This window comes from Nycticebus coucang, chromosome 10, assembly GCF_027406575.1.
Source record: "Nycticebus coucang isolate mNycCou1 chromosome 10, mNycCou1.pri, whole genome shotgun sequence".
Lineage (NCBI taxonomy): Eukaryota > Metazoa > Chordata > Mammalia > Primates > Lorisidae > Nycticebus > Nycticebus coucang.
Genome location: NC_069789.1, coordinates 123,902,790 through 123,917,416, shown reverse-complemented (window position 1 = coordinate 123,917,416; position 14,627 = coordinate 123,902,790). Strand labels below are relative to the sequence as shown.

At 50.1% G+C, this 14,627-nt stretch overlaps 1 protein-coding gene across 5 annotated transcripts in view; it reads left to right on the top strand.

Moving 5' to 3' along the window:
* SUPT5H (SPT5 homolog, DSIF elongation factor subunit) overlaps window positions 1-14,627 on the top strand; it is a 34,277-nt gene that overhangs the window by 15,894 nt on the left and 3,756 nt on the right. For all 5 annotated transcript variants that reach the window (XR_008382994.1, XM_053604838.1, XM_053604837.1 and 2 more), the window contains 14 exons: window positions 1,955-2,206; window positions 4,903-4,992; window positions 5,094-5,164; window positions 8,035-8,140; window positions 8,335-8,428; window positions 8,518-8,654; window positions 9,925-10,080; window positions 10,178-10,324; window positions 12,494-12,640; window positions 12,733-12,858; window positions 13,719-13,800; window positions 14,097-14,216; window positions 14,298-14,400; window positions 14,487-14,614. Coding sequence is in view for 4 of the 5 variants with exons in the window: in XM_053604838.1 (XP_053460813.1) it covers window positions 1,955-2,206; window positions 4,903-4,992; window positions 5,094-5,164; window positions 8,035-8,140; window positions 8,335-8,428; window positions 8,518-8,654; window positions 9,925-10,080; window positions 10,178-10,324; window positions 12,494-12,640; window positions 12,733-12,858; window positions 13,719-13,800; window positions 14,097-14,216; window positions 14,298-14,400; window positions 14,487-14,614 (1,759 nt within the window). In the remaining variant the exon portion in view is untranslated. The remainder of the gene's footprint in view (window positions 1-1,954; window positions 2,207-4,902; window positions 4,993-5,093; window positions 5,165-8,034; window positions 8,141-8,334; window positions 8,429-8,517; window positions 8,655-9,924; window positions 10,081-10,177; window positions 10,325-12,493; window positions 12,641-12,732; window positions 12,859-13,718; window positions 13,801-14,096; window positions 14,217-14,297; window positions 14,401-14,486; window positions 14,615-14,627) is intronic.

Below are 14,627 nucleotides of genomic sequence, written 5' to 3'. Positions count from 1 at the left end.
CCGGCTATATTTTCGTTGCTGTTTGGCCGGGGCCGGGATCAAACCCACCACCCTCGGTGTATGGGACCGGAGCCCTACCCACTGAGCCACAGGCACCACCCTGGCCCAGATCTTTCTGTAAACTGCCAAAATTTGAATCCTGCCCTGCTTCTTACTAGCCGCCACCTTTAGTGAGCCATTTCCCCTTTGTGGGCCCGTGCTTGCCTTCAGCATTATTAGGATTAAATGGCTTTGGACATGTCCAGCTCTCAGATAGGACTTGTCCTACAGTTTATATTTAGTAAGTGTAATTGTTGTCAAAGAGTATAATTGTTGTCAAAGGTGTAATTGGCAATTTTGGAACCAGGGCAAACCCTACCAAGGGTGTCCTCACAATTCTTGAAACTATGTGCTGGTTGGTGACTTTTTCACTTAATGTGGTATGTGTTAGGCTGAGTCCTTTGCTTTTACCTGTCAAAGCAGTAAGTGTGAGCCAGTGGGACCAAGTAGACTGTTGCAGGATTTGCAAATCATGATTTAAAATGTGCTGTCCTGTGATAAAAATCTAATCACCTTATTTGAGTTATGCTGATTATTGTTTTGTTTTTTTTTTTTAATTTTGTATTCAATTGGTTTAGTTTGAAGTTCATTTTTTTTTTTTTTGAGACAGAATCTCACTATGTCACCCTGGGTAGAGTGCCGTGGCGTCACAGCTCATAGCAACCTCAAACTCTTAGGCTTAAGAGATTCTCTTGCCTCAGCCTCCCAAGTAGCTGGGACTACAGGCATCCATCACAACTCCTGGCTATTTTTAGAGACGAGGTCTTGCTCTGGCTCATGCTGGTCTGGAACCTGTGAGCTCAGGCAATCCACCTGGTTTGGCCTCACAGAGTGCAGGGATTACAGGCGTGAGCCACCACACCTGGCCTGTTATTAATTTCTTTTTTCTTTTGTAGAGACAGAGTTTCACTTTCTGGCCCTGGGTAGAGTGCCATGGCATCACACAGTTCACAGCAATCTCCAACTCCTGGGCTTAAGCAATTCTCTTGCCTCAGCCTCCCGAGTAGCTGGGACTACAGGCGCCCACCACAGCGCCCGGCTATTTTTTTGTTGCAGTTCGGCTGGGGTTGGGTTTGAACCCGCCACCCTCGGTATATGGGGCCGGCGCCCCACCGACTGAGCTGCAGGTGCCGCCCTGTTATTAATTTCTAATATCATTTGGTTGGAGAATTGCTTTATATGATTTCAATTTTTTTTACATTGAGACCTATTTTATGGCCTTTACATGGCTTATCCTGGAGAGTGGTCAGTATGCCCAGCCTAAGAATGTGTGTTCTGCTGTTGTTAGGTGGAGTGTTCTATCTGCAGCTGTCTGTTAGGTCTGGTTGGCTTATAGTGTTCAGCTCAAGTGTTCTGTTTCCTTGTTGATCTGTCTAGTTGTTCTATTCATTATTGAAAGTGTTTTGCTTTGTATATTTTGAGGCTCTAATAGTTTCCTATATGTTTATAATTGTTATATCTTCTTGGCAGATTGACCCTTTTACTGTTAACAAAGTGTCCTTTCTGGTCTCTGGTGACAATTTTTGTCTTAAGGGTGTGTTTTTGCTGATAACCACATGTAACCATTTTAGCTGGCTTTGGTTTTAATTGTTTTTTTTTTTTTACATACACCATGTGTTGGATATCTTTCTGGTTATATAGATTCATCTCATTTTTTTTTTTTAACTGCTACACTTTATTTCATAGTATACGGTTAAGCTGTAATTTAACCAATCTCTCTTTTTGAGCATTAAGTTTCTAACCTTGTTTGTTTACTATAATAAATAATTCTGCAGGGAAGAGTTTTGTGTCTGTGTCATTGTGCCAACATGTTTCTGTGGGATAGATTCCTGGAAGAGGAACTGCTGATGAGTGGCAGTCATTACTGCTATTAGCAGTGTGTCTCACTGTCTCCTTCCACCCGCTCACCCTGCAGCCCCTGCAGATTAAGTCAGTAGTGGCACCAGAGCACGTGAAGGGCTACATCTACGTGGAGGCCTACAAGCAGACCCATGTGAAGCAAGCCATTGAGGGTGTGGGCAACCTGCGGCTTGGCTACTGGAACCAGCAGATGGTGCCCATCAAGGAGATGACAGATGTGCTTAAAGTGGTGAAGGAGGTGGCCAACCTGAAACCAAAGTCCTGGGTCCGTCTCAAGCGGGGCATCTACAAGGATGACATCGCTCAGGTGCTAGGGGCAGGGCAGCTGAGGGCACCAGGGCTTCCCTCTTCTGTCCTCCCCTCTTTTCCTTTTGTCCTTCTCATCCTTCTTTCAATCACAGAGAACAGAACCCACTCAGATTAGGTGAAGCAGAGCCTGGATCTTGTGAATGCGCAGGAAATGGACAGCCATGGTTGCGCATGTTCAAAGGCATGTTTTGTTTTGTTTTTATTTTTTGGGACAGAGTCTCACTTCGTTGCCCTCAGTAGGGTGCTGTGGCCTCATAGCTCACCTCACAGCCACCTCAAACTCTTGGGCTCAAGCATTTGTCTTGCCTCAGCCTCCCAAGTAGCTGGGACTACAGGCTCCCACCACAACGCCCAGCTATTTTTAGAGGTAGGGTCTCTGGCTCAGACTGGTCTCAAACCTGTAAGCTCAGGCAATCTGCCTGCCTTGGCCTCCCAGAGTGCTAGGATTATAGGCATGAGCCCCCATGCCTGGCCTTTTCAAAGGCATGTTGAGTAATGATCTGAAATAGTTGAAGGAGTGAGCTGTGTGGAATTCTTGGGGAAAAGTGTTTTAGGGCGAAGAGACAGCACATCAGATGGGACTTTTTACTGGCTGAAACAGAGGAACTGAAGATGAGAAGGGCAAGAGATGAGCTCAGTGGGGCAATAAGACCTTATAGCCCACTGCAGGGCTTTTGTGTTTACTGAAGTAAGATAGGAGGGCTCTAAGGGACATAGTCTCACTTTGATTATAGGTAGGATTTCTCTGGTGACTGTGTTGAGACCACTGTGTGATATTGGTCCCAGGCAACATTTGGAAATGTCTGGAGACAGTTTTGGTTATGCCAGCTGGGTAGAAGTAAGGGATGTTAGTAATATTCAACAATTCATAGGGCAGCTGCCACAGCAAAGAATGATCTGGCCCAGAAGGCCAATAGTGCAAAAGTTGAGTAATAGAGGCCTGGAATAGACTGGAGGGGGCCATGGGTAAGAGCAAGGCAGACCAGTGAGGAAGCTGCTGCCATTAGCCCAGGTGGCAGGTGCTGGCAAGACAGGACCCAGGTTGTAGTACAGGTTCACTGTCTCTTACCTGAAATGCTTAGGACCAGAATTGTTTTAGTTTTCAAAGTTTTTCAGATTTTGGAATATTTACATTATACTTAACTGGTTAAGCATCCCAAATCCAAAAATTCAAAATCCAAAATGCTCTAGTGAGCATTTCCTTTGAGTCTCCTATTAAATGCATTGAAAAAAGTTTGTTTTTTTTTTTGTAGAGACAGAGTCTCACTTTATGGCCCTCGGTAGAGTGCCGTGGCCTCACACAGCTCACAGCAACCTCCAACTCCTGGGCTTAAGCGATTCTCTTGCCTCAGCCTCCCAAGTAGCTGGGACTACAGGCGCCCGCCACAATGCCCGGCTATTTTTTGGTTGCAGTTTGGCCGGGGCCGGGTTTGAACCCGCCACCCTTGGTATATGGGGCCGGCGCCCTACCGACTGAGCCACAGGCGCCGCCCTGAAAAAAGTTTTGTACTCTAGAGGGTTTTGAATTTTGGGATTTGGGGTGCTAAGCTTATAGTGGAAGAGGTCAGATATTTTAAAGGCAGAACTGACAGGATTTGGTGACAGGTTGGATGTGGGTATAAGAGAAAAAAGGGGGCTGGACACGGTGGCTCACACCTGTAATCCTAGCACTCTGAAAGGCTGAGGCAGTGGATTGCCTGAGCTCAGGAGTTTGAGACTAGCCTGAGCAAGAGCAAGACCTCATCTCTAAAAATAGCCTGGCATTGTGGCAGGCGCCTATAGTCCCAGCTACTTGGGAGACTGAGGCAAGAGGATCACTTGAGCCCAAGAGTTTGAGGTTGCTATGAGTTACCACAATGCCATGGCATTTTACCAAGGGTGACAAAGTGAGACTGTCTCCTAAAAAATAGAAAAAATACAGCTGGGTGTGGTGGCTCACACCTGTAATCCTAGCACTCTGGGAGGCCAAGGTGGGTGGATTGCCTGAACTCACAGGTTTAGAGACCCTATCTCTAAAAATAGCCAGGTGTTGTGGCAGGCACCTGCAGTTTCACCTACTTAGGAGGCTGAGGCAGGAAAACTGCTTGAGCCTGAGTTTGAGGTTGCTGTGAGCTACGATGCCATAGCACTCCATCCCGGGCGACAAAATGAGACTCTGTCTCAAAAAATAAAACAATAAAAATAAAAGATCCCCCTAATCTAGGACAACCAAAGTTGAACTGATTGCATTCAAACCTGCCCCTCTCCCAGCATCTCCACTCCACTTTTCCTTCTGCACAGGCTCACAACCTAGGAATAATTCTTGATGGCGTTTTTTGTGGGTTTTTTTTTTTTTTGAGACAGATTCTCACTTTCATTTCCCTTGGTAGAGTGCTTTTGTGCCACAGCTCACAGCAACCTCAAACTCTTTGAGCTCAAGCGAATCTTTTGCCTCAGCATCCCTAGTAGCTGGGATTACAGGCACTAGGGGGACCTTTTAGATATCCAAGTGGAGTCGTTAATCAAGCAGTGGGTATTTAGTGCCAGAGTTGAGGGGAGATAGGCTGGACAGAGACTTTCAGGGGTTATCAGCAGCCTGATTTATCCCCTGTCATCCTTTGTCCCTTCCCCTTCCTGGCATCTCTTTGTCCTTTTGTGTCTAGAGTCAGGGAGGGAGAGCTGGGCCCTTGCTGACCACCTGTCTGCCCCGGCCAGGTGGATTACGTGGAGCCCAGCCAGAACACCATCTCCCTGAAGATGATTCCCCGCATTGACTACGACCGCATCAAGGCCCGCATGAGCTTGGTACCATGGGGCTGTGCTGCCTGCGGGAGGGGTTGTGCTGGATCCCTGGTGGCCAAGCCCTCTTCTCTCACCCTTTCCACCCATGCCCCTTTCCTCCATAGAAAGACTGGTTTGCCAAAAGAAAGAAGTTTAAGCGACCTCCACAGAGGCTGTTTGACGCTGAGAAGATCAGGTGAGAGTGTCCTTGGGGACTGGTTGGGATGGGTCCCCAGGGCCTGTGGTGTAGAATGTGCCTGTGCACATCCTCCTCACGGGTAGGCCCCTCCACAGGTTTAGTTTGTGAGTGGTTAGCATGGAAGCACAGCCTCAGGTGGGTTGCTTCCCATCCCTGTGCTTCCATTTCTTTCTTTCTTTCATTTATTTATTTATTTATTTAGTGAGACAGAGTCTCAAGCTGTCATCCTGGGTTGAGTGCCATAGCATCATAGCTCATAGCAACCTCAAACTCTTAGGTGCATGTGATCCTCTTGCCTCAGTTTTTCTATTTTTAGTAGAGATGAGGTCTTGCTTTTGCTCAGGCTGGTCTCAAATTCATGAGCTCAAGCAGTCTACCTGCCTCGGCCTCCCAGAGCGCTAGAACTACAGGCATGAGCCACCATGCCCGGCTTTGATTTTTTTTTTTTTTTGAAGATAGAGTCTCACTTTGTTGCCCTTGGTAGAGTGCGTGTTGTCACAGCTCACAGAAACCTCATACTCTTGGGCTTAAGTGATTCTCTTCCCTCAGCCTCCCAAGTACCTACCACAATGCCCTGCTGTTTTTAGAGATGAGGTCTCAACTCTGGCTCAGGCTGGTCTTGAACCTGTGAGCTCAGACAATCTACTGCCTTGTGCTCCTGTTTGCTCTGCTAAAGATGGATGGTAACAACTCCTGCTTCCTGGGATCATAGAATTAAATGAACTAATGTGTGTGTGTGCCGGAGCCGCACTCAGCATGTGATAAATGACGTTGATGGTATCAGATACTAAAGTGGGGTTTATGGATCTTGACAGGCTTCCTAAAGTCTCCTTCCCTCATCTTCTTATTTCTACCTGAGATGGGGCTATAGAGTCCCTTACTCTCAGATGTCTTCCCTGGTTTCCCAGCTGGGTGGAGGATCGAAGCAACCCAGGGCCAGCCTGGGGCTCCAACAGGGAGGGCAGGAGAGGAGGAGATGGAGAAAGGAGGTGCCAGTGACACTCTTCTCTCTGGTCCTGTTCTGGAACTATTTGGGTGAGTCAGCCAGTCAAAGGTGATGAACACACCTTTCACTCTGCACCTGAGTCTGCCAATACATCACATGCCTGAACTGGACCCATTCACACCCTCAGCCTCTGCTGGGCCACAGGCCCCTGACATGCCCAGGAGAGCATGCTGGTCTCTTCTCCCAGGTTCACTACGTGGAGAAGGTGGTTGAGTGAGTAACAGGAAGAAGCTGACTTACCTTTTCCATGTGTTTCCTTTTGGGAAGTGCTAGAGTCTCCCTTCCTCACTCGGACATGGAGCAGGAACTAAGTATTGCCCACCCCACATGCAGAGGCATAGATAGACCAGGGTAGCATAAGTAAGGCGCAGGCTTGAGAGTCTCACCCACTCAGTTTTGAATCCTGACTGTCAGATTCACTGGCTTGGTGACTTCTTACTGGGACCTCCCTGAGCCTGCATTCCCTCACCTAGAAAATGAGGAGCATGGCCGGGCGTGGTGGCTCACACCTGTAGTCCCAGCGCTGTGGGAGGCCGAGGCGAGTGGATTGCCTGAGCTCAGAGGCTCACGACCAGTATGAGCAGCAGTGAGCCAGAGTAAGACCCCGTCTCTACGAACAGCATCAAAAACAGCCAGACGTTGTGGTGGGCGTCTGTAATCCCAGCTACTGGGGAGGCAATGGGAAAGAGCATCGCCAGAAGAAGAAGAAAATGAACAAAAAAAAGAGTACTTCAAACGAAGAAGAATGAACAAGCAAGCTGAAATTAAAAAAAGAAAATGAGGACCATAATATAACTGATGTCACAGGGTTTGAGGAGGGAGTCAGGGAGGTAGTGAATGTGCAGGCCAGGCTGAGTGGTCGTGAATATTAACTCGTATTGTTGTCTGATACTAATACTTTGTTCAACTAATACTCACTAAGGCTAGGAACAGTGGCTCATGCCTATCATCCTAGCACTTAGGGGAAGCTAGGTGGATTGCTTAAGCTCAGGAATTGGAGACAAGCCTGAGCAAGAGCAAAACCCAGTTTTACTAAAAATACAAACCAATAGGCAGCACCTATTGTTCCATGGGTAGGGTGCTGGTCACATACGCTGAGGCTGGCGGGTTCACACCCGGCCTGGGTCTGCTAAAACAACAATGACAACTGCAACAACAACAACAAAATAGCCAGGTGTTGTGGCAGGCACCTGTAGTCCCAGCTACTTGGGAGGCTGAGGCAAGAGAATTGCTTGAACCCAAGAGTTAGAGGTTGCTGTGAGCTACGATGCCACAGGGCAACAGCTTGAGACTGTGTCTCAAAAAAAAAAAAAATTACAAACCAATAAAAGATTAGTTTTGCCTAGCTACTCAGAAGGCTGAGGTAGGAGGATTGCTTGAACCCAGTTATTTGAGCTTGCTATGAACTATGATGACATCATGTCACTCAACCCCAGGGTAACAGAGTGGAACTCTGTCTAAACAAAAAAAAACAAAAACAAAACTGATATTCACTGAGCACTGCTATGTGCCGGCCATTTGTTCTTGGTAAAGTAGGAGAAATGGCAGTGAATGGAAAATTCCTGCCCTTCTGGAGCTGTTGTACTAGTTGCGGAGATAGATCAAACACTAGCCCATTGGATTGTGGCCAGTACTCTGGTGAAAGATGAATCAGGGAAGGGGCTGTGGTGTGCAGGGGGTGGGAATGTGTGCGCCTTCTTCCACATGGGCCTTTGTGGTTTGTGAGCTGTCACTCCCACCAAGAGAGGGCTGGGCTGGCTAGGCGAGTCTCCCTGTGGTCTTCTCCGCCTGTGTCAGCCGAGAAAACTGAGGCACAGCAACATTCTTTTCTTGACCCCCCCCTCTCCTCACAAAATTCCAGGTCCCTGGGGGGTGATGTCGCCTCTGATGGTGATTTCCTCATCTTTGAGGGGAACCGTTACAGCCGGAAGGGCTTTCTGTTCAAGAGCTTCGCCATGTCTGCTGTGGTGAGGGTCCCAGAGCAGGCATTGATGTTGGGGGGGTGGTAATTGGTCTTTCTCCTTCCCGTTGTCTAAGGGTACTCCTCAAATTAGAGTGTCCCCTGGAGAATAATTCTCATGGTATCTCCAGCCCACCCAGGTGGGCTGTTGCACTGATCTGGGTCCATTTCCTCCTCCTGCCCCTGCCCCTGGGGGCTCAGATCACAGAGGGTGTGAAGCCCACACTCTCCGAGCTGGAGAAGTTTGAGGACCAGCCAGAAGGCATAGACCTAGAGGTGGTGACTGAGAGCACAGGTATTTGACCCCATCAGCAACCCAGATCAAGGATGAGGGGCAGCTTATGGTGGGCAGCCCCCAGGTCAGCTTTGTGACTATCCTTGCAGGGAAGGAGCGGGAACACAACTTCCAACCTGGAGACAATGTTGAGGTCTGTGAGGGTGAGCTCATCAACCTGCAGGGCAAGATTCTCAGCGTGGATGGCAACAAGATCACCATCATGCCCAAGCACGAGGACCTCAAGGTGGGTACCAGGGCTTGGGCTCTTGGGTCTGAGAAGCAGGGCGTCAGAGTGTCTGAGGGTATGTCTGCTTGTATGTGGATATCCAGGTGGAGGTGTGTGTAGGCCTTCCTAGTGTTGTCAGGTGCCTGAGAGGGTACATCTGATGAGGCAATAGGAGTGTGCAGCTCAGCATCAGGCTGGGGTGTATGCAGGCCTGCTTTTGTATTCTGGGGAAAGGGATGTCAGATAGTATTTCTGGAGGCCTGGTGTGTAGGTCCTATCTCCAGGGCCCTGCTAGGGTGTGTGTCTTTGGAGGTAACTGTGCTGTACATGTGTGGGTTATAATATTCAATGTTTCTGTTCTGGGGGGGGGGGTTGTTTGTTTGTTTGTTTTTTATTTTTTATCTGATTTTAGCCCAGTTGTAACATGACCTGGGTGTTGAAGGAGGATAGTGTATGTCACGCCTTTCTGTGGCTGTTATAGGAAGGAAGAAACAGGCATCCAGAGGGTGTGTCTTAATGTGTGGCCATATCATCAAAGGGCTTGGTTAATTGTAGCTGTCACTGGAGGGTGACTCGGCCTACCCTTTGTTTCTGAAAAGCATGATAGCTGGGGATGTGTTGGGCTGAGTGTGTGACGTAATTAACCATAGAGTAATCTGAGGTGGGTGCCTGTTTCTTTTTTGTTTTGCTTGGAATATATGTGTGTGGTTGGTTAGGCTGTTTTCTTTTTTTTTTTTTTTTTTTTTTTTTTTTTTGGTGGTTTTTGGCCGGGGCTGGGTTTGAACCCACCACCTCTGGCATATGGGACCAGCGCCCTATCCCTTTGAGCCACAGGTGCTGCCCATATTGATTCTTTTTTTTTTTTTTTTTTCGGCCGGGGCTAGGTTTGAACCTGCCACCTCCGGCATATGGGACCGGCGCCCTACTCCTTGAGCCACAGGCGCCGCCCGGTTAGGCTGTTTTCTGGTATGTCTGTACATCCAGGAAGTTGTCTCCTCTGGTGTCCTGTATCTGCAGGGTGGGGTTTTTTTGTGCAGGTCCAGGCAGGCTTGAGAGCTGACAATTCTTTGTGGGGTAAAGGTTTAATTGGTATCTGTGTCACTGGGGCAGCCTGAGAGGTCGTTTGCGTGGCCGAGGTGGTCTGCAAGTGGGCAGGGTGAACCTGGAGTGGCTTTAGCCAGGGTCTTTTTGAAGAACATGAGTGGATTCTGAAGGTGAATGGGAGGGGCAGGTGGGTGGTGGTGGCTTCCCCTCACCTATTGTCCTCACCCTACATTCAATTCCCCAGGACATGCTCGAGTTCCCAGCCCAGGAACTTAGAAAGTACTTTAAGATGGGGGACCACGTGAAGGTGATTGCTGGCCGATTTGAGGGCGACACAGGCCTCATTGTTCGGGTGGAGGAGAACTTTGTCATCCTCTTCTCTGACCTCACCATGCATGAGGTAGGCAGATAGAAGGGGAGGGTGGAGGGCATACATTCCAGGAAGAGAGTGGGCGACCACTTGGGCCCAACCTCACCCCTGTGCTATTTCCTGACAGCTGAAAGTGCTTCCCCGGGACCTGCAGCTCTGCTCAGAGACAGCATCAGGTGTGGATGTTGGGGGCCAGCATGAATGGGGTGAGCTGGTACAGCTGGACCCCCAGACTGTGGGTGTCATTGTGCGACTAGAGCGGGAGACCTTCCAGGTGTGTGCTGTGCTCTGTGGTGGGGGCTTATTTTCAGTGGGCTTCCTCTCCCTCGAGTGCCAATCCCATGAGGCAACTGAGCATGGTAGTTAAGAAGCCAGACTGCTAGGGCGGCGCCTGTGGCTCAGCGGGTAGGGCGCCGGCCCCATATGCCGAGGGTGGTGGGTTCAAACCCAGCCCCAGCCAAACTGCAACAAAAAAAATAGCCAGGCGTTGTAGCGGGCGCCTGTAGTCCCAGCTACTCGGGAGGCTGAGGCAAGAGAATCGCCTAAGCCCAGGAGTTGGAGGTTGCTGCGAGCTGTGTGATGCCACAGCACTCTACAGAGGGCGATAAAGTGAGACTGTCTCTACAAAAAGAAAAAAAAAAAAGCCAGACTGCTAGACTGCTCTGGGTTGTAGACCTGTCTCTGTCACTCGTGTCTGGCTTTGTGATATCCGGCAACTGTCAAATTACTTACCCTCTCTGTGCCTCAGTTTCAAATCATGCAGAATGGGGATAATAGCAACATCTACTTAGTTTGTTGTGAATGAATCTCTGACATTAGGTATGTACCTTGACATTTGGTCCTCACTCAGTGACATAGTGCTACATGTCCCCTTCTCTCTCCATGCCTTCTTATAGAGCGTGGTACTTAGGACCCTGGACTCCAGCTCCATATCTCAGCTCTATTGCTCCTGGGCTATATGACCCTGGGCTAGTGATTTGCCCTCTTTGGGTCTGAGGTTCCCATCTCTGAAAGATGGGAGTCATGATAGGCCAGGCACAGTGGCTTACACCTGTAATCCTAGCACTTGGGAGGCCAAGGCAAGTGGATTGCCTGAGCTCACAGGTTCAAAACCAGCCTAAGCCCTCGTCTCAAAAAATAGCCGGCCTGGCTCTGCACCTATAGCTCAAGCGGCTAAGGTACCAGCCACATACACCAGAGTTGGCGGGTTCGAATCCAGCCTGGGCCTGCCAAACAATAATGACAACTACAACCAAAAAATAGCCAGGTGTTGTGGCGGCCACCTGTAGTCCCAGCTACTCAGGAGGCTGAGGCAGGAGAATTGCTTAAGCCCAGGGTAAGAGCTTAAGGCTCTGTCTCCAAAAAAAAAAAAAAAAGCTGGGCATTGTGGCGGGCATCTTTAGTCCCAGCTACTTGAGAGCCCGAGGCAAGAGAATCACTTGAGCCCAAGAGTCTGAGGTTGCTGTGAGCTGTAATGTCACGGCACTCTACCAAGGGTAAGATAGACTCTGTCTCAAAAAAAAAAAGGGAGTCATGATAGTATCTACCTCAGAGGGAAGTTTTGAGGCTTCAGAGAAGTCGTAAGGGGTTCAGCACAGAGTGATGGGTAAACAATTAGCTATTGTGGGCTTGGCGCCTGTAGCATAGTGGTTATGGCACCAGCCACATACACTGACAGTGGCGGGTTTGAACCTGGCCCTGGGCAGCTAACCAACAATGACAACTGCAACAAAAAATAGCCAGGCGTTGTGGCAGGCACCTGTAGTCCCAGCTACTTGGGAGGCTGAGGCAAGAGAATTGCTTACGCCCAAGAGTTTGAGGTTGCTGTGAGCTGTGACGCCACCGCACTCTACCATGGGCGACAGCTTGAGACTGTCTCAAAAAGAAAATTAGGGCGGCGCCTGTGGCTCAGTGAATAGGGCGCCGGCCCCATATGCCAAGGGTGGCGGGTTCAAACCAAGCCCCCACCAAACTGCAACAAAAAAATAGCTGGGCGTTGTGGCGGGCGCCTGTAGTCCCAGCTGCTTGGGAAGCTGAGGCAAGAGAATCGTGTAAGCCCAAGAGTTGGAGGTTGCTGTGAGCCGTGTGACGTCATGGGACTCTACCTGAGGGTGGTACAGTGAGACTCTGTCTCTACAAAAAAAAAAAGAAAAAATTAGCTATTGTGTACATTTCAGCCCCTCCCGCCATCGCTCAGGTTCCCAATGTTCAATTAGGGTGGCATCTCCTCTCAAAGAGTTTTTTAGAACGATTGGGAGCATTTTTGGTTGACCCAAAGCTAAGAGGTGGCACTCTGACAGCCTGCCCCCCAGCCAGGGAGTCTAGGTGTCCTAAAGAGTTTGGGACAGTCTCGCACAAGGAAGCATCATCCCACTTTAAGGAAACGCTATTTCATGTAACTCTCTCTCACTCCTTACCCCTGCCTTTTGCCTTCCCCCTCTAGGTGCTGAACATGCATGGCAAGGTGGTGACGGTCAGGCATCAGGCTGTGACCCGGAAAAAGGACAACCGCTTTGCTGTGGCCCTGGACTCAGAACAGAACAACATTCATGTGAAAGATATCGTCAAGGTTATTGATGGCCCCCATTCAGTGAGTACAAGCTCCTGCCCTTGAGCTGTATCTGAAGAAGTTGTGGTGGGACAGGGCATGGCCAGGAAAATGACCCTCCTCTCTTCATCTAGGGCCGGGAGGGAGAGATTCGCCATCTTTTCCGAGGCGTCGCCTTCCTGCATTGCAAGAAACTGGTGGAGAATGGGGGCATGTTTGTCTGCAAGGCCCGCCACCTGGTACTGGCTGGAGGCTCGAAGGTAAGGCAAGCATGGCAAGCCCTTCTGTTGGGTACCTGGCTGGATTCTCTAGGCCTCCCTGGTTCTGGGGGAGACAAGATTAGGAGGGCAGATGTCATTGTCACATCCTAGGCAAAGAGTGAGAAAAGAGTTTATTTGGGAATCTGAACTATTCATTCATTTAATTTTATTGAGCACCTGTAGGGTGCCAGACACTGGAGATTTAGCAGTGAACGAGACAAAAATCTCTGCCCTCCTAGAGCTGATACGCCAGAGACGAACAGCTTAGTACATACACAAAACACAGTGTGAGGCGACGGCAAATACTGTGAAGCAAAATAAAGCAGTGTAAGGAGATGGGGCTGCTTCCTTAGAGCAGGATAAAGGCCATCTTAGAAGGCGACATTCAAGCAGAGAGTGAATGAAAGGATGGAGAATCATAGGAATATTTTGGGCAATCAGCAAATGCAAAGCCCCTGAGGTGGGCCTTGTAGGAAAGTTGTACAGAACCAAGTATCAGATACGAAGTCAGGCCTGGGACGTGGAGAGCTGGGATCAGGAAGTGGTCTCCTCAAGAGCCTGCACATGGCGTGGTGACTTCCCATGATTTGCAGTTTTTTGTCTCTAGGGAATTAAATTCATAACTAGCCACATTTCAGTCCCATTCCTTGGCCAGGGCAAGCGCAGCCCTCCTGATTGGCAGTCCCATAAAGGCAGAGAGGTGGCAGTTCTCCCAAAAGGAAGTTGAGGTTTTGTCACCAGGAGGAGGGAAGCATGGCTGCCAGGGTGAAGGCAATGTGTGGTATGGGGGCTGGGGCCAGAGGCCAGTCCCTGCTGCCCCCAGTCCCTGCATGCTGGTTTACTCCATTCCCCTCCCCTAGCCCCGAGATGTGAACAACTTCACTGATGGCTTTTCCCCTATGAGCCCCCGGATCAGCAGCCCCATGCACCCCAGTCTTGGAGGTGAGAGGTCAGGGGCCAGGGATGTGTCGGGTGGGGCTGGGGGAGAGCCATGGTCATTCAGCTTACACTGAGTGCCCCTCCCCAGGCTGGGCCCTGCTATTAGGGTGCTCAGCCAACAGGAGGACAGACCCAGCCCCAAGATACATCCTATCCCAGAGTGGTGAGGGCTGTGATGGGAAGGCCCAGGGGCGGGGATCAGGCAGAGGAGGCGCCTCACCCAACTGTGGGGGAGCCAAGCAGGTGAAGAGAGGGGCTTGAGGGGACCCTGGAGGACTGGTGACCTTCTCCTTCTCCAGGTCAGCATGGCGGCTTTGGTAGCCCAGGTGGTGGCAGCGGCGGCATGAGCAGGGGCCGGGGGCGAAGAGACAACGAGCTCATTGGCCAGACTGTGCGCATCTCTCAGGGGCCCTACAAAGGTGACCTTTAAGGCCATGTGGATGCCTGGGGAGGGACATGGTGAAGGAGAACCCCAGGCCTGACCTCCTGCCCCCCACCAGGGTACATTGGTGTAGTGAAGGATGCCACAGAATCCACGGCCCGCGTGGAGCTGCACTCCACCTGCCAGACCATCTCTGTAGACCGTCAGCGCCTCACCACAGTGTACGAGTTAGGCCAGGGAGGATCAGGGGGCACCTGCTGGGCGGCAAGAGGGCCCTGTTCACCCCATTTGTTCTCCATGTTCATAGGGGCTCACGGCGCCCAGGTGGCATGACCTCCACCTATGGGCGGACGCCCATGTATGGCTCCCAGACGCCCATGTATGGCTCCGGGTCTCGTACGCCTATGTATGGCTCACAGACACCCCTCCAAGATGGTGAGCATTCCTG